Source organism: Carica papaya, chromosome 9 (genome assembly GCF_054855325.1).
Source record: "Carica papaya isolate Zhongbai chromosome 9, ASM5485532v1, whole genome shotgun sequence".
NCBI lineage: Eukaryota > Viridiplantae > Streptophyta > Magnoliopsida > Brassicales > Caricaceae > Carica > Carica papaya.
This window is the reverse complement of record NC_142317.1, coordinates 27,471,816-27,497,999: the sequence shown is the minus strand read 5'-3', so window position 1 is coordinate 27,497,999 and position 26,184 is coordinate 27,471,816. Positions and strand designations below refer to the sequence as shown.

The 26,184-nt window shown below is 34.4% G+C and overlaps 1 protein-coding gene and 1 long non-coding RNA gene across 3 annotated transcripts; one reads left to right on the top strand and one right to left on the bottom strand.

Moving 5' to 3' along the window:
- Positions 1-5,220: 5,220 nt before the first annotated feature.
- On the bottom strand, positions 5,221-5,586 carry LOC148240234 (uncharacterized). Its single transcript, XM_088212102.1, has 2 exons — positions 5,314-5,586; positions 5,221-5,256 (listed from the first exon to the last, which is right to left on the bottom strand). Exons 1-2 carry the CDS (start codon positions 5,584-5,586, stop codon positions 5,221-5,223), a joined length of 309 nt encoding a protein of 102 aa, XP_088068228.1.
- An 8,226-nt stretch (positions 5,587-13,812) lies between these two features.
- On the top strand, positions 13,813-16,097 carry LOC148240233 (uncharacterized). Of its 2 annotated transcripts, XR_015816538.1 has the most exons (3): positions 13,813-14,484; positions 14,727-14,823; positions 15,870-16,097. It is a non-coding gene; the product is annotated as an uncharacterized LOC148240233 (long non-coding RNA). The 2 variants fall into 2 exon arrangements; XR_015816537.1 differs by having other exon boundaries at positions 14,727-16,097.
- Positions 16,098-26,184: the final 10,087 nt, after the last annotated feature.

The following is a 26,184-nucleotide window of genomic DNA, read 5'->3' as shown; positions in this document are numbered from 1 at the left end:
CATAATGTCTGTACTTTATTTAAAAAGCTGTTTTAGGAATGTCTTTTGCCTTAATCTTTACTGATGGTAACCTGAACGCAGGTCTATTTTGGAGAAGACCTGGACACCCTGTAACTGATCAAAAAGGTCATCGATCCTGGGGAGGGGGTACTTGTTCTTGATCGTGACCCTGTTTAGCCCCCTGTAGTCAATATATAATCTTAAAATCCCATCCTCATTTCTTGCAAATGTGACTCCAGCACCCCAAGGGGACACACTATGTCGGATTAGCCCACTATTCTATAATTCATTGATCTATTTCCTAAGCTCTTCCATCTCAACACGACTCATGTTGTAAGGAAAAACTAAGATAGGCTGCGTGTCAGACTGAAGGTCTATGGTGAACTCAACTTCACGGTCCACTAGTAGTCTAGGAAGTTCATCAGGAAACACATTCGGGAAGTCTTGGACTACCAAGATCTCTTGAATATAAATTTTTTCTTAAGTTTTTCCAATATAGAGAAAACAACCGCGTTAAACCGCTATGTAATAAAGAAACTTCTATTAGGGAATAATATTCAAAACTTTTATTAGCTTGTAAATGACTCTTTGTTAGGAGGCTTAAATACAATTTTTCTCGTGGAAATAATCATTAGTGGCGTGATACGCCGCTAACCAATTCATTCTTAGAAATACATCAAGATCCCCCGTGTCAATCTCTATTAGGTCTATCATGGGTGAAACCAAGTCCCATGGAAGAGGGGCCAGATGTTGCTGGGGAGGGACTGAATGGCCCTATAACGGTGCCGGATGATACGGTGGGGGATCTAAATTGTATTTTGATGGTGTCAGATGATACGACGGAGGAGCAGGGTTGCATCGAGGCAGCGTTCGATCCTCTTGTTGTAGGGTGGCTCATATTGTGGAAGTGGTGGAGGGTTAGACAGTTCCCTCCTCTCTTCACTAGCCTACTAGGCAGAGATGAGTCTCTCTAAAATCTTGAAGAGCCGATCAACATCCTCTCAAAGCAACCCATCTCTGGCTGCCATGTTCAGTAAGGGACCTCATCTCCCCGTGTCTTTGTACTTATTTTTCACAAGGAAGGGTTAGGTGATAGTTCGTATTTGGTGTTTTTAAGTCTTTGTGTAAGGAATAGTTTTGAGGAACGCGGCTCTGATACCAACTGTAAAGGCCCAAAACTTAAAAGGAAATGAAGTCATTAATTAAATGCGGAAGCGAAATAATAGAGTTTAGGGTTCACATTCCTTACATAATAATTTAGAATGCCCAATAGGGTTGCGAGAATGTCTCTTCTAAAAGAAACAAACAAAAATCTTATAAATAAACAAAAAGCAATATAGTGAGCATTCACAACTTTTGAAGGGAGTCTGAGTGGTGAATTATTCACAACTCTCTTGTTTATCAGGATCTGGGTCTAGGTCCTCTTGATCTGAAATAGTTAATGAAAGGGTGAGCTATAGTAGCTTAGTAAGAATATCACACTACTTACCGATACAGAAACTGAAGGTTAGTAAAAATCATAAAAACAAGCAACGGAGCTCTTGATTTAAGTAAATTCATTTATCATAAGGAAAAAATCATTTATTGCATATATTTACTATTGCGAGATTTCCAAAATCGACCTGTAAGAGACTTATCAGCGATCAATGTTGAGGGAGGGAAGTTTTGATCATGGTGGTCAATTCAGCCATCAATGTGCCTATAAGAGACTTATCAGGGCATTTGAAACACTCCTCCACATATTTCAAAAATTATGAGGTTATCTAAGTTTGAGGGAGGGAAGTTTTGATGTTAGCAGCAATGGTCATTCTCATAAACATAAGACTGAGTTTGTTTGACCTTGTCCAGGCTTTGAATTGTTCCTTCTAGTCTATAAAAATCGATTGAGCCAAAAGGGTTAAAAAATATTACTTGACTTACATTATAAATATCGTTTCAAACTTCCGAATTTATCTTTCCTAATAAAAATATTCTTGCAATTATGACATAAAGTATCACTTTATCCTTCAAAAAATCATAAAAGCCTAATTTTTCCGTTGCTATAAGTCCATTACCCACTAAAATTTCGAGGGCCCTAACTTTATTTAAAGTTATGGTCATTAACCTTTTAACCCATTTGAAAAACCCAAGCCCAATTTCTTTTTGAAAATAAATTTTACTGTAATTAGATCGTTAGTTTTCCTTCATCTTCTCGACGGTTGTAACTTTTGATTCTTCGCCGATGGCACAATTTTTCATCGTTCACTAGTGGTTGCAGCTTCTTCATATTTCGAGGTTGCACTCTCACCTTCAGGTTTCCTTCATTATCAGCTCGTCCTCATTTTGCTTTATTTCACTTCTTCACCATCGCGCCCCAAAGGTTTATTCACTTTCCTTATCCCGTCATCTATTTACTTTTCTCACATAGATTTGTTCTGCGATCGTGAAAAGATACATAGGTAAAGGAAATTAGGGCTTTTGTAACGACCCGAACCCTCATATGGATTCCTAACCGCATACACACTAGAAAATGATGGAAGAACCTAACAATATAGCCTCACGCAGTAATTTAAAATAGAAATTGCATCCCTTGTCTCTCTAGATTAAATATTTAAAATCCGTGAGGTTGGTCTTACATCTGAAATAAATTCTTGCAATAAACAAAATAAATAGATTTACTAGGATTCCTCTTCACTGCTGAGGAGCAGAATCTTGGGTGTTTTGATCTAAAAAAATGAATAATAAAAAGGGTGAGTTAGCGAGCTCAGTAGGTGAGTAAGCACCATCAAATAATAAAATAACCTCATCTAAGTTTGTATAAAACATAAAACATCCGACGGGAGATATTTTCAAGTACTTTTTATTCTTTTCTTAAAAATACGTGATGTCAAGATTTTACTTAAAAGTTAGATCTACTTTGTCATCTTATTCATGAATTCTTACAATCTATTTCAAATTTCTCCCCTAACCAACAATTATAATTCCAGTTAACTTCTCCCTATCCCTATGGTTTTAACACATTCTAATTCCTCACTAATTTCTTGTTTACATTATTCATATATTATGTTCCATTCTTCACTCATTTTGACACAACATGTCATTACATTATATTGCAATTATTCTTATCATTTGAACTTTAAGGGCATAAACACTTCACTGATTATTACGTCTCAACTATGTTCTATACCATATTCTTTGTACTTAGTTCTAGGTTCACTTTTATTCATTTTTTGTCTTATTACCAAATTGTTTCATCACGCGAAGTCGTTTTCGCCAACATCAATAAGGGCACTAAGGATCTCCTCTACCACGTGGATATATCACATCACTTTATCACTTTCACTTTCCCAATGTCCTCAAACACAAAACAATTATGCATTAAGCATCATTTATCACTTTCTACATACACTTTAACATGGAACGGATATGTACGAGACTTCCTAACCATGTCTGGCTGAGGCTATATCCACAGGTAGGGTTCATCACACTTCACTTACCAAACTGGCTATGCGCACACACTCCCCTCCTTGATACTAGTTAAATGAATTTTTAAGTCTTTTAAGATTCTTTCTCACTATTATTACTTCCTTATTAAGATTGCTACTTTAGGATCAATTTACTCCTAAGGTTCACTACTAACTTGTTATCTTGTCTTTCTTAATTTGATCTCCTTTATTTCCGGTATCTCTAATATAATTCAAATCTAGTATGTTACTCAAATACCTCTATCTATACTCACTAACTATATTTAAATCTCATAATTTATACTTTACTTTAGTTATCAAATTTGATCATAACTCTAATTACATTGTAAATTTATTTTCTTCTCAGCCACATCTCCTTTCAACATTCATTTCTAATTTTATTTAAAATATAATGAAGCAATAAAATAATACATAAAAACCTTAAGAAAATTTCATAATAAAACTTAAGAAATATAAAGAATAATTTTAACAAAATATTAAAAGAATTTATAAATTAAAGTAGATGGTCCCGTCGGTATCCTGTACTTTGTTAATTCATATAAAACATACATAATTTTTTATGATACCATTATTTAATCCCTTCAACGAACTTAATCTACATTTGAAGGTACAAACACACTTACCTAAGTTCTTTTTACAGATCTACTTCACAGAATGGTTCCCAAATGCCAAATTCAAACTGTAAGAGTGAATTTTGCCTTGGGTCAGCTGTGCACTCAACATTCAACTCTTCCAACATTCATGCTAATAATTAATTTAATTTTAAACTATCTACTTGACCTATCGATCAAATTAGTTCTACGGATCAATTTAAACCATATAGAATTCAATCGAGTGAAATTATGTTCAAGGTTTTAGGATTTTGAAATTCACAATGCGTAACTACTAGGAAATTGCACCATTGCACACCTTCACATGCTATCACCAGATCGTACACGCGCCACCGCTAGAAACTACAAAGTGTCGCTGCTACCCGACCAGTAATCACCATAGAATCAGGCGTGACTGGTTCTGCTTAGTCTCCCTCCTGCATGCAAATCCTTGCTATTGGATCGCCGTAAGCCAACATTGTACGTGCAGATCAACGTTCCTTTTTCAACAAAACTGTCGCACGCACGTTCTTCTTCCTCGAGTAGTTCAACTGGCCGTCACTTTTTCTTTTAGCTCAGACGTCCACAAGCAAAGCCGCCCTACTTTTTGCCTGATCTCGCTACGGTCCACCTCCATAAGTTGAATTAGTTGCGACCTCTTTTTCTCTTTCTTTCTCCCCTTCTCTCTTTCTTTCTACAAATAGCTCCCTTTTTCTCTCTCCACCCAGCTCTTCTTCTTTTTATATTCTTTATTCTCGTGCAACTCTCCCCCTCCCTTCAATTCCTTCTATTTTTATAATAGAAAAGAGAGACTCCTGCATGCCCCTTTTTCTTTGGTGTAAAGGTCTTTTTTTTTTTTTTCCACCAGAGGCGTTCTGCTTTTTTTTTCATTTTTACATTTAAAACGACACTGTTTTGGGGTTTTCCAAAATGACATTGTTTTGTTCTATTACAATCTCCCCCTACGCCTCTGGTTTTGTTTTTTTTTTTCATTTTTACATTTAAAATGACACTGTTTTGGGGTTTCCCAAAATGACATTATTTTGTTCTATTACAATCTCCCCCCTAGAAAAATTTGGTCATTCAAATTTATTTTATTAATATAAAATATCATTACATAAAATTAATTTAAATTATAAAACATTAAATAAATGGGGATACTTGTCTCAAAATTCTGTTTCTAGCTCCCAAGTGGCTTCCTCCTGAGTGTGGTTTTGTCACAAGACTTTAACTAAGGGAATCATTTTATTCCGAAGTACCTTCTCCTTTCGGTCTAAGATACTGACATGAACTTCTTCATATGATAGATCCTTCTTGATTGAAAGAGGCTTGTAAGGTACTACATGAGATTGATCAGGATTGTACTTCTGTAGCATCAATAAATGGAATACGTTGTGAACTCGAGAAGGCTCTGGGGGCAATGCTAGTTGGTAGGCAGTTGCTTCAATTCTCTCTAAAACCTCAAATGGGCCAATAAATCGAGGGTTTAACTTTCCCTTCTTCCTAAGCTTGCCGATGCCTTTGAGAGGCATGATCTTTAGAAAGACATAATCACTTACCTCAAATTTTAGGTCATTTCTTCAGTTATTAACATAGCTTTTCTGTCTACTCTGGGCTACTTGAATATTCTTTCTAATCTTAGAGATCTTTGCAGTAGTTTCATACAATATTTCATAAGGGGTCATACCAATGCTTTCCTAGTATCTGTTGTTATAAAAAAAAATTCTATTAGTGGCAAATGATCAACCCAAGATCCGCCAAAATCTAAAACACATGCTCGTAGCATATCCTCCAATGTGTGAGTGGTCCTCTCTGATTGTCTATCCGTCTGAGGATGAAAAATAATGTTGAACGATAGCTAGGTATCCATGGCTTGCTAAAAACTTGTCCAAAACCTAGAGATAAATCTAGGATCTCTATCAGACACCACTAAAACGAGAATCCCATTCATCTTACAATCTCGCAGATATAAGTTCTAACTAACTTCTCTAAGGAGTCTATCATTTTCACTACTGTGAAGTGGGAGGATTTAGTTAACCTATCCATGATCACCCAGATAGCATCATGGTCTAGTCGGGTCCTAGGCAATCCAATCATAAAGTTCACGGTGATATGTTCCCATTTTCACTTGGGGATCGGAAAAGGTTGGAGTGGTCCACCAGGACGCTGTTGTTCTGTTTTCACCTGCTGATAAGGAATTTGGAAACATACTTAGGAATGCCTTTTTTTTATACCATTCCACCAAAATCAAGGTCTCAAATTCTGATATATTTTAGTGCTACCCAAATGCATGGTGAATTTGGAGCAATGAGTCTCAATAAAAATGCCTTTCTTTAGTTATTCGTTATTGAGAACGCACATTGTATCATTAAATCTGAGTAACCCACCATTTGACACTCTGAACTCTTGCTTCAAACCACACTCTGTGTCCTTCCTAATGGCCGATAATGTGGAGTCAGTCAACTAGGCATCTTTGATCTGCTGAAGTATTACAGGTTGGAAATTAAACTGGCCAAATAAACACCTTCAGCCTGATCATGAAGTTGAATTTCCTGTACAGCTTCCACTCAGAAACCATCATGTAAGCCAGTGCACCTATATTTTTCTTGCCATGTGCATCATCTAGTACATTACCCTTGCTTGAATGATATAAGATCTTACAGTCATAATCTCTTAAGAGTTCCATCCATTGCCTCTGGCATATGTTGAGATCCTTCTGAGTGAAAATATATTTCAAAATTTTATAGTCAACATAGATCTCGAATGGATTACCATATAAATAATGGCACTAGAGTTTCAGGGTGTAGATAATCACAGCGAGCTCCAAGTCATGAGTGGGGATTTTCATTCATGTGTCTTCAGTTGCTTAGACCCATAAATTATGACTCATCCATGATGCATCAGTACACATCCCAATCCCTTACAAGAAGCATAATTGTATGTTGTATATCTACCAGTTCTATTCGGTAGAGGCAACGCAGGTGTAGTGGTCAACCATTTTTTGAGCTCTGTGAAACTTCTCTCACATGCTTCATCCCATTCAAATTTGACATTCTTCTTTATCAATCGAGTAAAAGGAGCTACAATCTTGGAGAATCTCTTCATAAATTTGTGGTAATACCCAGCGAATCTCAAAAATCCTCTAATATCCTTGACTGTAGTAGGTTGTTCTAATTTAACACGGTCTCAATTTTACGGGGATCCACTAATACACCATCTTTTGATATTACATGTCCCAGAAAGGCAACCTAATCGAGCCAAAAACCATACTTACTCAACCGTGCATATAACTTCTTTTCTCTAAGAACCTGCAAAACTTGAGCCAAATACGAAGCATGTTCCTCCTTGTTCTTAGACTAGACCAAGATGTCATCAGTGAAGACTATGACAAATTGATCTAAAAATAATCTAAAGAGTCTATATAAAGATTGCAAGTGCATTAATCAACCCAAACAGCACGACAAGAAATTCATAATGTCTGTACCTAGTTTAGAATGTTGTCTTCAGAATGTTTTCAGCTTTTATCTTTATCTGATGATACCTTAAACATAGGTCAATCTTAGAACAGACTCGTGCACCCTGTAACTGGTCAAAGAGATCATCGATTTTGGGGAGATGGTACTTATTCTTGATTGTAACTCTATTAAGCTTTTTATAATCTATGCACAATCTCAATGTCCCAGTATTCTTCTTTGCAAAATGTTCATGCCCATGCATAAATCAGAATTGGATCCAAACAAAGACATAACCTTACTAATTTAAAGATTTAACTGTGTATAACATTAGAGAGATCAATATGATGTATAAATTTGAAGCCCTAATGCCTTCCTCCACCTTCTCCACTAGAAGGAGAACTTTTTAGACAGGGTGAAGGTTGAAAGCCATTATTAAAAATAGAATCATCAATGCACTTTATTTTTACAGTGAACGTGACCATAAGAGCACTTAACATGACCATAATCCTTATCACTTGAACAACTTCCATTGATTTTTAATATGATATCTATGTACAAATAGTCAATAAAATTTTAGAATCAATAAAATAATACAATAATATTATAATTATAACTCAATAATGTGTTTAAATGTACACAAATAAAAACTAAGCACGAATTCTTAAAAAAATTAAATGTACTCTATACTCAATTTAATGAATGAGACTCACATGAGTTAATGATAATAAAAGCAACCAACAATGCTTCACTCAGAGAAGTCTTCCGCATATCTAAATTTTTTAAAACGAATAGAAAATACTCAATTTGTATTATTGTGATGTCTGAGTTGAGCTAAAACTGGATTTATTTATGGACTAACATTTTCATATTTGGATTGTATTAAATAATAATTATCATCCTAATGTAAGTATAAAACTAATTTTTGATTCGATTGGATTATATTTTTAATTTTGGATATGAATTTTGGATTGGATTGGATTATATTTTTAACTTTGGATATGAAATTTGGATGGATTATATTTTCTTTATATTTAGAGGCATAGAAGAATATTTGATATGGATTTTGACATAGAACAATTTTCGATTGATTATGTAGACATAGAAGAATATTTGATATGGGTTTTGATAAATAAAATTTTTTAGAATAAGATAAAATTTTACGTTGAAAAATATTAATGTACATAAAAATGTGTCTCGAGGAGCCAATCGGAGTAAGCCATGCAGGCCGCACATGCTAAAATGCATTGGAATTAAACAAACGAGCAAGATCTTGCCACGCATGTGTTGCGAGGAAGATCAACAGTGGGGAAGGAAACTTAAATTCAATGGCTAGATCGCATTTCCCTATTTCAATGGCCACAATTAAATCATGGCCACTATAAATAAGAATTGGTTTTCAAAACAAAAGGGGAAACTTAAAACCTTAATAAAAAATTAGGGTTGGTGGGAGCAGCGAGGAGGATGAGAGATTTCAAGAAGCCAACAATCACTTCCACATTCGCTAATGCAATGCGAGGTAGACTTCGTTCAATATATATTCATATTTTCTCCTTAAATTCGAAACAATATCAAAAAAATTGGGTTGGTACAGGTCTAGAATGTAGTCCCAAGAAGAGTGGGAATAATCAATTTAACTAAAAAGGGGTTATAATGGGCTTGGTATTAATTGAGGGTAATTGGAATAAATAATTTAACCCTAAAGGGTTGCAATGGGCCATGAATGAAATGGGAATGGGACTAGTAAATAATATGGACCCAATTAGCCCAAATAGAAATAGAGGTCGATGAATGATTAATTGACTAAATGATTAGGAAGTAAATGAGTTCAATGCAGAAATGGTGAGTGAAATATGTAGGAACTTATGCTATACCTGGAAGAGAAAAAGTCTCACATAACATAACAATATAAGATAAGAAAAATTTAATAAGAAAATGTTACAAATTTGTCAAAATTAATTGAGTAAAATGGGAAATTATATATATGTAACTATCTTAATCTTGCAGTGAATAAAGAAGTTATACATGAGGAATCTCAATAAGAAAACAAATATAAATTTTATGCAAATCTAAATTTAGACAATAGGTATGAGAAACTAAATTAAAAGTAAGTATATTACTCTTATAAAGTCATCACCTAATAATAAATTGAGTCAGTCAATAATAAAGAGAAAAACAAGTAAAGCTAAAGTGTCAAAATAATGAGTCAAATCTCTTTTAAACTCGTTTGATCTTGTATCAAGGGAAATGCATGTGTGTGTGGCCGAGACTCAGTTAAGGTGACAATAAACTCTACCTCGTGGACAAGTGATCGTGTTGTACTCTACTACTGGGTTTAAGGAAGGGTGTGAGCGTGTGTCGTCGTTATCAATAATAGGTGAACCCTTCCATGAATGGAGAAATCCTCTGTATCGTACTGTTCTCTTGTTATTGTGACCAGGTCCATGTTGATAATAGAGATCATTATTGCCCTCCTTGATAAAGATTAAAACAACATAATACCATGAAATTATAAAGTCTAAGTGTCTGTGAGGTAATTACATTTGTCAATTATGATTGTGAAAAGTGTATCGTACAGTATCATAAACCATGAGAAATAATCCTATCATAATTTATCTTGTGCTATTAGAAATGTTATACTAACTAGTGAATCATGAGAATGTAACTTATAATTAAAAATAATAAATGCTAAATTTTACTAAAACTGAGAATCATTATATTAGAGAAATGAGAAGTATAAAAAAAAAAGTAAATTTAATAACTTAAGATTGGTAAAATATAGTTAGTTCATTTGAAGTTTTCAAATAATACTAAATATTATTCGGATGGGAGTGGATCGTACAAAAGTCTTATGTGTACCACACATAGTTATGTAGATTAGGATTTAAATTATATTTACTGAGCATGTACAACTTATTCCAGTTCAATATTTTTATAACAGTAGAACCAAGATCTAGTTTAGGAATCATAGGAGCAGTAAAACAATGCAAATAACAAATGAAGATCTCCATTTATGTTGATTAGTTTTCCAAATCTTGAAGTATTATTTAATTTTGAGATATTATTATGCCTCGCTAGTTTGTCAATGTTTTTAAAGACTCTACTAAAATGCATTGGAGGAGAATGTTATCCATTATTAATATATGCAAGTTTAATTACATATGTTATTGTATCTATAAATGGATACATAGAAAGGACACTCGTGACTCCCTATAGAGTCTGGGTTGTTACATATCTGGAGATAGAAAAATATCTCAAATCGATTTTATGAAATAGATAAACACAAATTATCACATGCATAAATTTGTATACGAGTTTGTTGTTGGTTTTTTTTTTTACAAGGAGATAAGCTACCCAAAAAATTGGAGTTGTTTTTCGGTTTTAATAAATAGTTATAGATTATAATAAGATCAAATATATAATTAAGTTGACAACAATGAGAACTTAAATCACTAAAGAATATTCTCAAATCTTAGAAATTATGACACCATATAAGAAAAGGATAAATATGGAATAAAAAAGAACTAAAATAGAGAAAAAAAAATTAAAACAATTTTTATGTTGTCCCAACATGAAATAATATTGTTGAAGATATTAAAATTATTGGAAGAAATTTTTTGGTGAAAAATCACCAACTAATGACTTTTCACTAGCAATAATATTAACCATAAATTTATGTTAATGAATTAAGAATAAATCCTTTCATCTTGAGGTGACAATCATTAGTAGACTTGTAAATGGGGGGTTGGGGGGCTTGTTACTCATTGCACATGCCCTTCACAATATTAAATAGGTTGTGGAAAACTTGGTTTGCATATAGAAGGTGAAGCAAACACGCTCAACCTTAACTTTATAGAGTTGTCAAAAAGCATTGAGCAAAAATGACCCAAAAAACCTCTTGCTTGAGTTCAAGCTAAGAACTAGACTTGTCACATGAATCATTGTTGGACAATTAAGCTTTATTTAATGTTGGAAATTAAAACTTGAATTAATTTATAATAAAGAGGCGAAGGTGAAGTAACAACCATAAAGAGAGAAAATGAACGGCAATAATATATGTTGAATGTTCATATCCATTAGTTGAAGCATAATTCTCATTATATTGGCATCAATGATTAACACATTGAAAACAACCATGTGACTACCTAAGATCTCTACAATCCTTATCGCCCGAACATACTTCCTCAATTTTTAATACAACACCTGTATACAAAGAGTCAGTTGAATTTGCAAGTCAATGAATAATCTAATCATCTTAAAAACATAACCCAATATTGCTTTCTTGCATTAACTAGTGAAAATAAAACATGAACAATTCAAAAAACAAAAAACCAATCGTCATTTTACTCAATTTAAAGACTAATTATCACATGAAGAAATGATTAGGAAAGCTGCCGAGAATGCTGCCTTCAAAGAATTCTTATCCATATCTAATTATTTTGAAAACTAATAAAAATTAATGAATTTATTTTGTGATGATATTTGAATTAAAATATATATATATGGAGAAAAATATCTGATATGGATTTTGATAAATAAATTTTTATAGGATACATTACACAATTAAACTTGGCTTAATTAATGTTGAAAATTAAAACTTAAATTAATTAACAATAAAGAGATGAAGATGACATGAAACAGTAAAGAGGAAAACAGTAACAATAAAGAAGGGAAAAACAAAATGGCAATCTTTCTATTTATATAACTAGTTTTAAATAGAAGAGAAAATACAAACAAGTACGAAGAAAAAAAAAACATCTGAGGAGTAAAAAAAAATTAAATGAGATTTATTAGCTTTAACAAGGTAATGCATAACCAATTTGGGGTGTAAAATTTTATTTTGTGAATGTTGTAAAATTTATGTTGTAAAGGCTAAAACCCCTATCCAAAATTTAGATCGTATAACTCAGTAATAGTAAAATAAACAATACTAAAATTTATTACTTAGCGGAAGTAATTAAAGTTTTAGTAGCTACATTCCTTGCATATTTACTTAAAATGCCCAATAGGGTTGTGGGAATGCTTTTGAAACTTAAATGGAGAAAACAAAAATATGATTAACCTCTACTCGAAACTAACAAAGCGGAAGAGGTAATTCTTTAACTGGTCTCTTGCTATTCGGGATATGGGTTTTAATCTTCCTGATATGAAATTGTTAATAAAAAAAGAGTGACCTACACTAACTCAGTAAGAATATTAATACCTTAACATTGATATTAAAAATCAAATGGTTGTAGAGAACATAAAACAACTAATAGAGTCCATTCTTAATAAAACCCGAATGCTAGTGCATTCATTATTCGTTTCACTGAAAACATTAGCATTTTCTCAACTAACCTGTAACTTCTCAAATTCCATTAATTAAAATAAGAATTAGAATCTCAATCTAATAGTATACATTTTGTAACGACCCCGGAAATCCAAAAGGAAATATATAATAATTTAAGTGCGAAAGCGAAATAAAAAGTTAAGGTTTACATCCCTTACACAATAACTTAAAAGTACTAAACAAACATCATGGAATGAAGTTTCTGAAAGAAACACGAGAAATGAGAAAAGCAAAGAAAACTATAAAGTATCTAGCATCTACTAGCAGTCTTCGTACGGATCAGGCTCGGGAACCAGGTCCTCTTGATATGAAGTAGTTAAATAAGGAATGAGCTACACTAGCCCAATAAAGACATCACATTATATCACCGTCATAGAAGCAAAGGTTGGTAGAAAATCAAAACAACCAATGGAACAGTAGATTTAAACCAACACATTTATTTAAAATAAAATCATTTACCTTTTTACTTACCATTGGAAAATTTATGAAAACAAATTATAGAAGTAATAATATCATACAAATCATAACTTCATGCACGACCAGCAACATAAAATATATCATAAATTCACATTTATTAACAACAGACGAACTCGTAATCGTTTCTCATTTCACCAGCCTACTAGTATACATAGGGGTGTCACCACTACACGTGAATCCTTTCCCTTAACAATCTTAATTACAGAGCCATCCTCATACCCCGTCCGGTATGAGCGCCAAATAACCAAGTCTCTATACCCCGTCCGGTATGAGACAACATTTACGGTAGGGTTCCCTAGGAACCTGGTCCGTCTACCATCTCTCAGGATATCTAGTGAGGCTGTCATCTTATCTATTTATCATATCACACCCCTTGCTATTTTTCCTTAGTCCCCGTTACTAAATCAAACATAAATACATAAACAAGTAAACATGCATCCGACAATGCAATTGTAGCACCCGGAAAGGAGGAGAAAAAAAAAAAAAAAAAAAAAAAAAAAAAAAAAGGGGGGCCACGTCAGCAGCCGCGTCAGCAGCCACGTCAGCAGTCCCGGCCAACCAGGGCCTGACACGTGGCAAGATCGCGTCACTCCGAAAGGAGCCACGTTGGCGATCCGCGTGGGTGCGATCCGACGGCCCAGATCAATCACGCGATCGGACGGCCCAGATTCAATCGCACGGACGGCCCAGATTCAATCAAAAACGAACGGCCCAGATTAAAACAAAATGAACGGCTGTGATCAAAAGGCAAGGGGTTATAAATAGAACCCCCACACCAGACCACAAACCCTAGCCGCCAGCCGCTCGCCGGAGAAGACGAACCAGAGGCCGACCGCCGCCACCCGCCGCCGCTCGCCGCCGCACCGGGGAAATTTCCGACCGCCGATCGAGGTAAATTTCATACCCCCGACTCGTTTTTCCCCACTGATTCCTCCTATGGCCAAATCGAAGCCGAAATCCCGGCCAAACGGCCGGAATACGCGGCCGAAGCCCAGCGGCGCCGCCGCGCCCCCTCTCGGTTTTTGCCTCCGACGAGGCCCTTCCCGGCCTCCGTTCGATGCAATTTTTATATCACCGTGATCACCATTCTTTTCTCTACAGGTTGACCGGAGCCGAATCACCAAAACACGAACCTCGCCGGAGAGCCGCTGCACCCGAGAGCGCCGCCGCCGGTAAGCTCCGTTTTTCCGTGATTTTTTGGCCCCCCGAGGGCCCTAAGGTTCTTTTCTGACAAGGACCAATGCGAGTGTGGCCGAATTCGGCCGAAAACGGCCGAAAACAGCCAACCCGAGGCGACTCGCCGCCGCCAGCGGCGGCGCCGTCGCCGGAGCACGGCGGAGCCGCCGTGCCGGAGTTGCGATTTGGGCCGAAAGAGGCCCTGGGCCTAATTTGGATTTTTTTGGAACACGTGCAGGTACGGTTAGTGTGTTTCAGTTTCCCGGGAAAAACTCAGGGAAAATTAGGGACGGCCTGCAGGCGCACTGTGAATCGTATTCGGATCCCGAAAACAAGTAAGGACCCCTCACCCTATTTCCTATCACGGTATTAAAGTTCAAAATGATAAAACGGTATTTCTTGAATTAACGAATGTGTGAAATTGCTTAAGGTGGCTAATGGAGCCCGAGTCTAGTGTGATTGGTGATTTACTGTTATTTGGCCTGTTTACAGCTTTAAATGCAAAATGAGGTTTGATGTGTTTATTTTACAGATTTGTGCGCATTTACTACGTTTTTATTAATCATGGGTTGAATGACTGAATAACTGATACTGTATATTGTATGTTCGGCATAAATTACTGTTTTGCTTGTTTGTATGTGAATTGATGATGCTGACTGAGGAAAAGGAAAATGAAAGATTGTGTAGACTGATAATTGTATTATGGGGGGTCAGCCTGACTAGATATCCTGGGAGATGGTGGACGGACCGGGTCCGTAGGGAACCCTACCGGGATTGTGGTCTCACATGCCGGACGGGGTATGGAGATCTTATGGTTTTGGCGCCCATACCGGACGGGGTATGGGGACGGCCCGTTTCACCCTCATACCGGACGGGGTATTGAGGTTCATGGTTTTGGCGCCCATACCGGACGGGGTATGGGGACGGCCCGTTTCACCCTCATACCGGACGGGGTATTGAGGTTCATGGTTTTGGCGCCCATACCGGACGGGGTATGGGGACGGCCCTGGAAACTGATTATGAATGTTAAAGGTTAACGGGTAGCGGAACCCCTATGGACCCCCACGGATACTAGTAGGCTGGTAAATGAGAAAAAGATATGTTGTACAATGATTGAATTTCAAGAGGCGTGATAAGTGTTATGTTTTACAGCTTATATTATTCAATGATTATGATAATGTTATTGTTTTTCTTATATTGTTTTCATAAATTCCACCGAGGTAAGTGGATGGTAAAGGTTTTCATGTTAATAAACGAGTTCGTTGTAAATTTTGCTCCATTGGTCATTTTTATTTTCTACCCACCTTTATCTCCGTGACGGTGAGATATCGTGATGTTCTTACTGGGCTAGTGTAGCTCACTCCTTAATTAACCATTTCAGATCAGGAAGACATGGTTCCCGAGCCCGTTCCGCAGGAGGACGACGAAGGGGATGCCTAGAGACTCTGTAGTCATACGCATAGTTTTATTTTCGAGTTTCTTTCTTAGTTAGTTTAATCTTTTATATTTTAAGTACGTTTTTTGGTTTTTCGTGTAAGGGATGTTAACTAAAATTTTGATCTCGCTTCCGCATTCGATATATTTAAATACTCATTTCTTTTTAATATAATCGGGGCCGTTACAGCAATCATATCTTAGATCCCAAAATCAAACAGTGATCAAGTAAGGCACTAATACATGCATTTAAACCATACAATATATAAATCAGATACCATCATACTTTTAGACTGTAAAATAAATCAACAGAAATTAACAGAAAACAATGTCCGATTTGGGCTCCATTAGCAATCCGTAATTAATCAAGCACATCTATTTAATTTGTACAAAAGACCATATTATTATTTATTTAAACTTCAATTCTATGATAGGGAATAGGGTGAGGGGTCCTTACTTAATTTGACGCCGAAAAGCTAAATGGCTTACTGCGCCTATGGGCGCTCCCTGGGTTCCCTAAACTTTTCTTCGGGAACTGGAACACACTTACGATATCTACAAATGTCCCAATAACCCAAAAATTAGACCTAGAGCCTACTCGGCCAATTTTAGAAATCTGGCACGGCGGCTCTGCCATGCTCCGGCAACAGCGCTGCCGCTTGGAGCGACGATCCGCCTCGGGTTGGCAATTGTCAGCCGTTTTTAGCTGAATTCAGCCAAATCTGCATCAGTTCATGTTAGAAAACACACTTAGGACCCTCGATTGGCTAAAAAAATGTAGAAAACTGAAACTCACCAGTGGCAGGGCTCCTCTGGCTCACATTGCGGTTGGATATTTTGCTCCGGTCAACTTGTAGAGAAGGAAACGGTGATCACAATGGTGTAAAAATTACACGAAACGGGAATCAGGAAGGGGCTCATTGGAGTCAATTTGTGAAATTTCCCGCGGCAGCGCCACCGGGCTTCGACGGTGTTTTTCAGCCAATTGGCCAATTCTTTCACTCTAAATTGGCCATGGGTGAGTTTAAAATTGAATTTCATACAAGAGGGGAAATTTTTACCTTTTTAAGCGGTTGAAAAAGGTTCTGGTGTGGCGGCAGGTGGCGGTGGTCGGCTCCCCGGCAGCTGGGCTGTCTTCTCCGGCGAGGGGCTCTCGTGGCTAGGGTTAGGGTTTGGGTGCGGATGGAGTTATTTATACTCATCCGCTTTTGATCTAGGCCGTCCATCACTTTTGATCTAGACCGTCCGATCACAATTAAATAGGGAGTGAATCTAGGCCGTCCGTGCGCGCGGGAATGGATCTCAGCCATTCAATCGCGCACACGCAAATCGCCCACGTGGCTCCCCCCACGTGGCCTCCCACGTCAATGCCTCTGCCACCTGGCACATCTTGGTTGATCGGAGCTGCTAACCGGGCATCTAACGTGATGAAATTTTTTTAAATTATATTTTGACTCTCAGTTTCTGATTTCTCTTTTAAAAATACTCCTAGAACCCAAATTTTCACCCGTTTATCCCAAAATTATTTTCAATTAAATCCTCAACTAATTTTTTTACCCTTTTATTATTATTACTATTATTTTCATTAAATTAAATTAAAATAAAATAAACCAAATTAAATTCAATTAACAAATAATTATATATATATATAAATCAAAAAAATTAAATGTTGGGTGTTACACATTTCAATAGACATATAACGTTTAACTCCTCACCTTTCCCAACTCACATTTCTTGCCTTGTTCATCTCTACGCTATCATTTTTTTTTCCCTACCTATGTCGTTAGGGGTCCATAGGAATCCCCACTATATGTGGATATAAACATTTTTTTTATAATCAACCGGTCGTCCCCATACCCAGTCCAATAATGGGCGCCCAACCACCTCAATACCCCATCCAGTACTAGTGACACTTATAAACTCTCAATCCCTTCTGGTATGGGACTTTCCAGCCCCGTACGGTTGAGGGTAACATCCCCGGTAGGGTTCACCCTATGCACCAAGTCCGTACACTCTTTTTCATGACAGTCGGTAAGCCTTTTTCATTTAATCACATTAGTTCACGCATATTATTATTTTTATTTGCTATTTAACTCCAAATGACACGCATACCCACATCCCCAAGCAAGACAAGAGTGCAAAATTCGTATTTCAGAATACGTGAATAAAATAAATATACATAATAAAGTGACCGAATAAATAATTAACACAATTAAGGAAGCATGGATTGATCGATTATTGGCTCCATCGAGAACCTGTATTTAATTAATCAAGAAATTGCCAATTATTCAAAAAAATTTATTATTATAAATTTGGCATTAATTTCACCAAAACAGAAAAAAGGGGTGAGAGATTCTTACACTGGGTCAGTATCCAAAACACCGCTTTTTTTTCACTATGGTTCTCAACGGTTTCTGGATCTCAAATTTCTTAGATTTTTCTAATAAGATTGAATATACGTCAAAATTGCGTAAAAATATGCAAGAAACGGCAAAAAAGGCAAAATTCTCACTTGGAGGTCAGGTTGGGGTTCCAGCATGGTGTCGCTGCCTGGTCTGTCTTCTCTGGCAGCTCTTCCTCTCAATCAGACCAGTTTTGGCCAGTCCTTGATGAAAATCTATTTAAATCATGGCTAGGGGTGTTTCTCAACGAATGGAGGAGAAAACATATTTTTACCAATGATCTTGGTCCTCCAATGCGGCGGCTCAGCTGAGCTCCGCCATTTCTTCCTCGCAGTTTACAGTTCTTCTCAGTTATCCTATATCAAAAACACGTTAGATGACTAAGGGCGGAGAAATAAGAAGAATGGGAAGAATTTTTGGCCTAATGAAGTGTTTTAAATGTTCCGGCACGGTGGCACCGACATTCCTCCGATGGCTAGGTCTACTTCCAGCTGCCCTTTTTCTTCTTCTCTGATGAGGTGTGTCAGCTAGGGTTTGGGGTTTGACTGAAAGATATACTTACATACCCCACTCGCCTCGATGTGGTCCATCCATCCGAGCCCATGTGGATCAACCTCAACCGTTAGATCTCACTTATTTGGGAAACAAATCAAGATAGTTCAGTTAAAGACACACGGACTATTCAATTATATCCGGGTAATTGATCTAGGTCGTTTGTACGCGCGAGAGTGGCATTGGGCCATTCGATTGGCTTGAAATGCAGATTGCCCACGTGGAACCCATGTCAGCATGTCTGCCACGTGGCGTGCAGCAATTCATCGTGCCACTGACTGGGAAAAAATAAATGTAATTAAAATTAAAACTAATGAATTTTTATTATTAGAAAAAACATTAAAATTCGCCATTTCAAACCTAATTCTTGGGCTCGGGGTGTTACGTATGTTCTTTCTATCAATAAAATTTTGAGTGTTCGTTTAATTATTAAATTCAATTTTTTTGGCAACTACAATGAAATTAACTTGTTAATATGATAAGATAAAATTTTAGCTAAGAAACATTGATGTATATAAAAATGTGTATTTGAATCATTCAAAATTTTTTAACTTTGGATTTGGGACATTAGATTGGATTTATTTATAGATATAGATTTTTTATATTAGAAGGTTTTGTTAAATAAGAATATTTAGTCTAACTTAAACTTAGGAGTGGTAATTAGAAGAACTAAAAGATACCAAAAAAATATATATATAGATATAGAAAAATATTTTATATGAATTTAAGATAAAATAAAATTTTTAGTAAAAAGATATTGATGTATATAAAAATGTGTATTTGAGGCATTCAAGATTTTTTGAACTTTGGATTTGGTACATTAGATTGGATTTGAGACATTATATTGGATTTATTTATAAATCTAAAATTTCCATATTTAAAATGTGTAATATAAGAAAGGTTAATCTGACTCAAATATAAACTTAACTTTGAGATTAGGACATTAGATTGGATTGCATTTGTTTCCTATGAGCAGTAATTAGAAGAACTAAAATATATAAAAAGATAAGATATATATAGATATAGAAGAATATTTTATATGGATTTTGATAAAATATTTTTTAGAATGAGATAGTTAAAACATATTAATGTATATAAAAATGTGTATTCGAGTCATTCAAAATGTGGCCCTTATTTAAATTATGTTATCACAAATGTAGCTGAAATCATATATAAGATGTAAGCCCAGTTAAAAATTATTTTAATCAATTTTTTGGGTCAACACCCAACTACAAGTTGAATTGCTAAAATTAACCTCTCATCCAACTACAAGTTGCATTGACCAAAACTTTGTACGATATCGAAACTTTAATTGAATGATACATTGAAACCCAATTAATTGACACAATGCTAAATGTGGCCTAACTACGAAAATTGATTTTTGAAGTCCCAAATAAATGGTCGTAGTAGTTATTGTAGCCCAAGTATCTACACTTATTATAGCCTAATTAAATTATTCTAACATGTACTGAAAGATTATTTAGTAAATAATGAATTATCAAAGTCAATGGTTTGAAGAGAATTAACAAAACAAATCTTTCAAATATTTAAAATAGATCTTTTTTGTGTCCTCTCTAAACGTGATCGTACAGTTCAGATCAAATCACGATGAACGATTCAGATTCATTTCCTCATTAAACGCGATCGAATAGTTGAGATCAAACGCGATGGACGGCCCAGATTAAAGGGAGACGGATATAAATACCTCACTTCACACCCTAACCCTAGCCGCTAGCCGCCCCCCCCCCCTCCCCCCCGCCACCGGAGAAAAAGAACTAGTCGCTGAGAAAGGAGCCGATCGTCGCCCGCCGTCATGGCGGATATACCTCCGACTGCCAAAAAAGGTAAAAATTATCCCAATCGCTCGAAATTTAATTTTGAACACTCCCATGGTCAAATCGGAGCCAAAGGACTGGCGAATAGGCCAAAACCTACAGGTAAAGTCCGGCGACACTGCCGTAGAAAAAACTAAAAATCGCCTCCGATGAGCCCTTTCCTGATTCTCATTTCGTGCAATTTTTTCACCATTGTATTCACCGTTCTATTTTTTAAAGGTTGATTGAAGAAAAACACCCAACCGTGAAGGTGAGCTTGCCGCACCGGAAAATCCTGCCGCCGGTGAGTTTTTGTTTTTTGATTTTTTTCGGCCAACTGAGGCCACTTAATGTGTTTTCTCATAGAGATAAGTATAAAATCGATCGAAATCGGCCAAAACTGGACGAAAATTGCCAGCCCGAGGCAAACCATTGTTGCACCAGAGCACGACAGAATTTTGAAATTTGCCAGAAAGGATTTCTAACAACGATTTTGAATTTTTTGGGTATTTTTAGGTACTTGAAGCGTGTTTTAACCTCCGAAGGAAAATTCAGGAAACCCAGGGACCGCCAGTAGGTGTAGCTGAAGGCTTAGTGTTTCAAACATCGATTCGAGTAAGAAGCCCTCACCTTATTCTTGTTATGGAATCGAAATTTAATTATAAATAATACATTATTTTGCGTAATTTAAAAAATATCCATAATTACAGGTTACTAATGGAGGCAAAACTGGTTATTTATTACTGTTTATCATATTTTAACTGATTGATTGATTTTACAATTTCGAAAGCATGATCATACACTAAAATTGGTATGATGATTCGATTGTGTTTCCTTGATGCATGTAGAGCATGTTTTGCGTGATTTACAGTAAATTGTAAAACTGAAAATTAAAAGTAAACAGAAAATCGCTTGATTAAGTGAATGGATGAATTGTAGCCTTACTGGATATCCTAAGAGATGGTGGACGGATCGGGTACATAGGGAATCCTGTCGTCAACATCGTCTCATACCGGATGGGGTATCGATGATTGGTATTTTTAGCGCTCATACCGGACGGGATATGGAGACGGCCCGTTTTATCCTCATACTGGATGAGGTATCAAAGATTAGTATTTTTGGCGCTCATAGCAGACGGGGTATGAAAACGGCCCATTGTACCCTCATACTGGATGAGGTATTGAGGGATGGTACTTTTGGCACTCATACCGAACGGGGTATGGGGACGGATAGAGATTTGACAATGTTGAATAATGGTTCACACGTAGAAGAGACATCCCTATGGACCCTTATGAATACCAGTAGACAGATAAAAGAGAAAGTTATTGTTCTGGAAAATTGAATATGAGATTATGATACCGGTTATGTTAGTGCCTTTATGAGTCAGTTTCGGAAATCTCACTACGATAAGTATGCAGTAAATGATTTTATTTATGATAAATGAATTTACTTAAATTAAGAACTCCATTAGTTATTTTTATAATTTTTACCAACCTTCATTTCTGTATCGGTGAGTAGTGTGACATTCTTACTGGAGTAGTGTAGTTCACTCTTTCATTAATAATTTTAGATCAAGAGGACCAAGATTTAGATCCCAATCCACAAGAGGGTTACGAGTAGGATGCCCAGTTGTTTACTTTCTATTTATTTCTTTTATTTTTTGTTTATTCTTTTAGAATGGTCATTCCCGTAGCCTTATTAGGTATTTTAAGTTATTGTATAAGGAATATGAACCCTAACTTTATTATTTTGGTTCCGTATTTATGATTTTATTTCCTTCCAAGTTCTGGGTTGCTACAAAAAGATTACTTAATAAAAAAAAATTAATTATTGATGTCACTAGCCTTTAAGAGAATTAAAACTATATTTTTAAAAAATTTAAATAGATCTCTTTGCATTGTCACTATGATGGGCCTTATATATAGTGGTCGAATGCTATGTATTGGTATCTGTAAGATTTTATTTGAAAGAAATTAAGTTAAATTGTTAGTACTTGTGAAGCTTATAAGTTATATAAAATACGTTATATTGGGAAAAGTCTTTGAATTTTTAATTTAATAGAGGAATACATGTGGAAGACTCATTACTTATGTTTTTTCACCCTATAGTTCACCATGCAATGTATTGAAGGGTTTGATGGGATGAATCCCGATTTTGCAATAATAAAATTTTCATATTAACATGTAAATTGAAATTGGATTTAAATGAAAATTTGTTCTTATTGAGATAAATTTCTATTTGTATAAGATATTGGCGAGATCAATGTGATTAATATATTTGAAACCTTAATTCCCCTCTCCACTCTGAGGTGCACTTCTAGTAAATGTTGAATGTTCATATCCATTAGCAGAAACATCAATCTCACTGCATTGGCATCGATGATTAACACATTGAAAATGACAATGTGGGCACCGAAGATCTCTACAATCCTTATTGCTCGAACATACTCCCTCAATTGTTAATACGACACCTGTATACAAAGAGTTAGTTGAATTTGCAAGTCAATGAATAATTTAGTAATCTTTAAAACATAACCCACTGTTGCTTTCTTGCATTAACTAGTGAAAATAAAACATGAACAATTAAAAAACCAAAATGCCAATCTCCATTTTACTCAATTTAAAGACTAATACTCACACGAAGAAATGATTAGGAAAGCCACCAAGAATGCTGCCTTCAAAGAAGTCTTATCCATATCTAATTATTTTGAAAACCAATAGAAACTATTGAATTTATTTTGTGGTGATATTTGAATTAAGCAAAAGCTAAATTTATTTATAGATGTAGAATTTTTATATCTAAAAAGTGTTAAATAAGAATACTTAAATCTAATTTAAGCATAAAAATAACTTCTGATTTGGGACATTAGATTGGATTGCATTTTTTCCTCAGGACTAGTAATTAGAAGAAGAATTAAAAAATATATATATAAATATCTGATATTGATTTTAATAAATATTTTTTTTAGAATACGTTAAACAATTAAACTTGACTTAATTAATGTTAGAAATAAAAACTTAAATTAATTAACAATAAAGAGGGGAAGGTAAAGAGGGAAACAGTAACAATAAAGAAGGGGAAGACAAAACAAGTTTATATAAATAATTTTAGATCGAAGAGAAAATACAAACAAGTGTGAAGAAAAAAAAAACTGAGTAAAAAAAAATAAATGACATTTATTAGTTTCAACAAGTTAATGCACAACGAATTTGAAGTGTGAAATTTCGTCTTATGAGTGTTGTAAAATTCATGTTCTTTTTAGCAATTAAATTTTGACTGTTTGTTTGATTATTAGATTCATTTTCTTGGCAATTACAATGAAATTTAACTTGCCAACAGGATAAGATAAAATTTAGTTAAAAAATGTTGATGTATATAAAAAAATGCGTATTTGAGTAATTCAAAATATTTTAACTTTGGATTTGAGATATTATATTGGATATATTTATTGATGTAGAATTTCTATTTTTGAAGGTTTGTTAAATAAGAATATTTAGTGTAACTTAGACATAGATTTAATTTTGGATTTGGGATATCAGATTGGATCACTTTTTTTTTCTTAGGAATGGTAATTAGAAGAAGAAGTAAAAGATAAAAAAAATATAAGATATATATAGATTAGAAAAATATTTGATATGAATTTTGATAAATATATTTTTTTAGGATAAAATAAAATTTTTAGTGAAAAGATATTGATGAATATAAAAGTGTGCATTTGAGGCATTCAAGATTTTTTAACTTTGGATTTGGTACATAGATTGGATTTGAGACATTATATTAGATTAATTTATAAATCTAAAGTTTTCATAAGATTAATTTATAAATATAAAGTTTTCATATTTAAAATGTATTTTATAAGAAAGTTTAGTCTAACTTAAACATAAATTTACTTGAGATCAGGATATTAGATTGGATTGCATTTGTTTCTTAGGAGTGGTAATTAGAGGAAGAACTAAAAGACATAAAAAGATAAGATATATATAGATAAAGAGAATATTTGATATTGATTTTGATAAAATATTTTTTAGAATGAGATACTTAAAAAATATTAATGTATATAAAAATGTGTCTTTGAGTCATTAAAATATGACCCATATTTAAATTATACTATTAGAAATATAAATGAAAATCATATATAAGATATAAAGCTAGTTAGAAAATCATATATAAGAAATGAAGGATATAAATAAAATAAGGTAGACTTATATATACAAAAATATCTCCTGGATTTTGACAAATATATTTTTTAAGATAAAATTTTCATGTCAACGTATGAGAAAATGTATATTTGAGTCATTCAATTTTTTTTTGACAAAATAAGTATTCTTAAAATAGGAGTTTTTATTTTGGATTTTAAAATGAATTATTAGAACAAAATCAAAGGTTTAACTAAAGATAATTTTTTAAAAAAATCTCTAATGAACTTCTAAGTACAAATAATTAACATAACATATTAAAAAATGATAAATATATAATAAAAGAAGAACTACAACATAAGAAAAAAAATTAAAGATACTCTTTTATTCTATTCAGTACAAATAAAATGTATTGTAACATTAAATAATATTGAAAGGAATTTTTCGATTAAACTCATAAGCTAATATTCGTTTCACTAGCAAAACATATTTGCATTAATGAATTAAGAGCAAACAATTTCATCTTCGTTTTATTATAATCATCAATAAAGTTTCAAATAGGAGAGGGTTGCTTATTTTCTCACCTTTCACAAAAATTTAAAATGATCATCTCGTACATGGTTCGTGTATAGAAGTTGAAGCCAACAGGCTCACCCTAACTCTGTAAAGCTACCCAAATCAATTGAGCCAAAATAATTAAAAAATCCTACTTGACCTACATTATAAGTATCGTTTCAAGCTTAGAAATTTATTTTTTCTAATAAAAATGTTCTTGTACTTCTGACATAAAATATCACTTAATCCCTTCGAAAAATCATAAAAGCCCAATTTTTCCGTTGCTATAAGTCCACTACCCACTAAAATTTCTAAGGCCCCAACTTTATTTAATGTTATGGTCATTAGCCTATTAACCCATGTGAAAAACCCAGGCCTAATTTCTTTTTGAAAATAAATTTTACTGTAATTAGATCTTCAGCTTTCCTTCATCCTCTGAATGGCCGTAACTTCTTAGTCTTCGCTGATGGCACAACTTCTCGTTGTTTATCAGTGGTTGCAGCTTCTATTAGGGATATAATTGTTATTCCCAAGATTCAATTATTCGTATAATATATTAATTATATTATTATTTGACAATTTATTTTAGTATATGGCAATAATATTTTTATATCATATTTATTATCTTATTATTTAATTTATATGATAAAGTTCTTAATTAAATTTAGAAACTTTACATCAAGACTGAGATCTTGATAATTATAGTAAAATTTTTTATAATTTAATCTAAAATATTCTTAGTTGTTGGCTTATCAAAATAGAACATTTATGATCCGATAAAACTAATATATATATATATGATA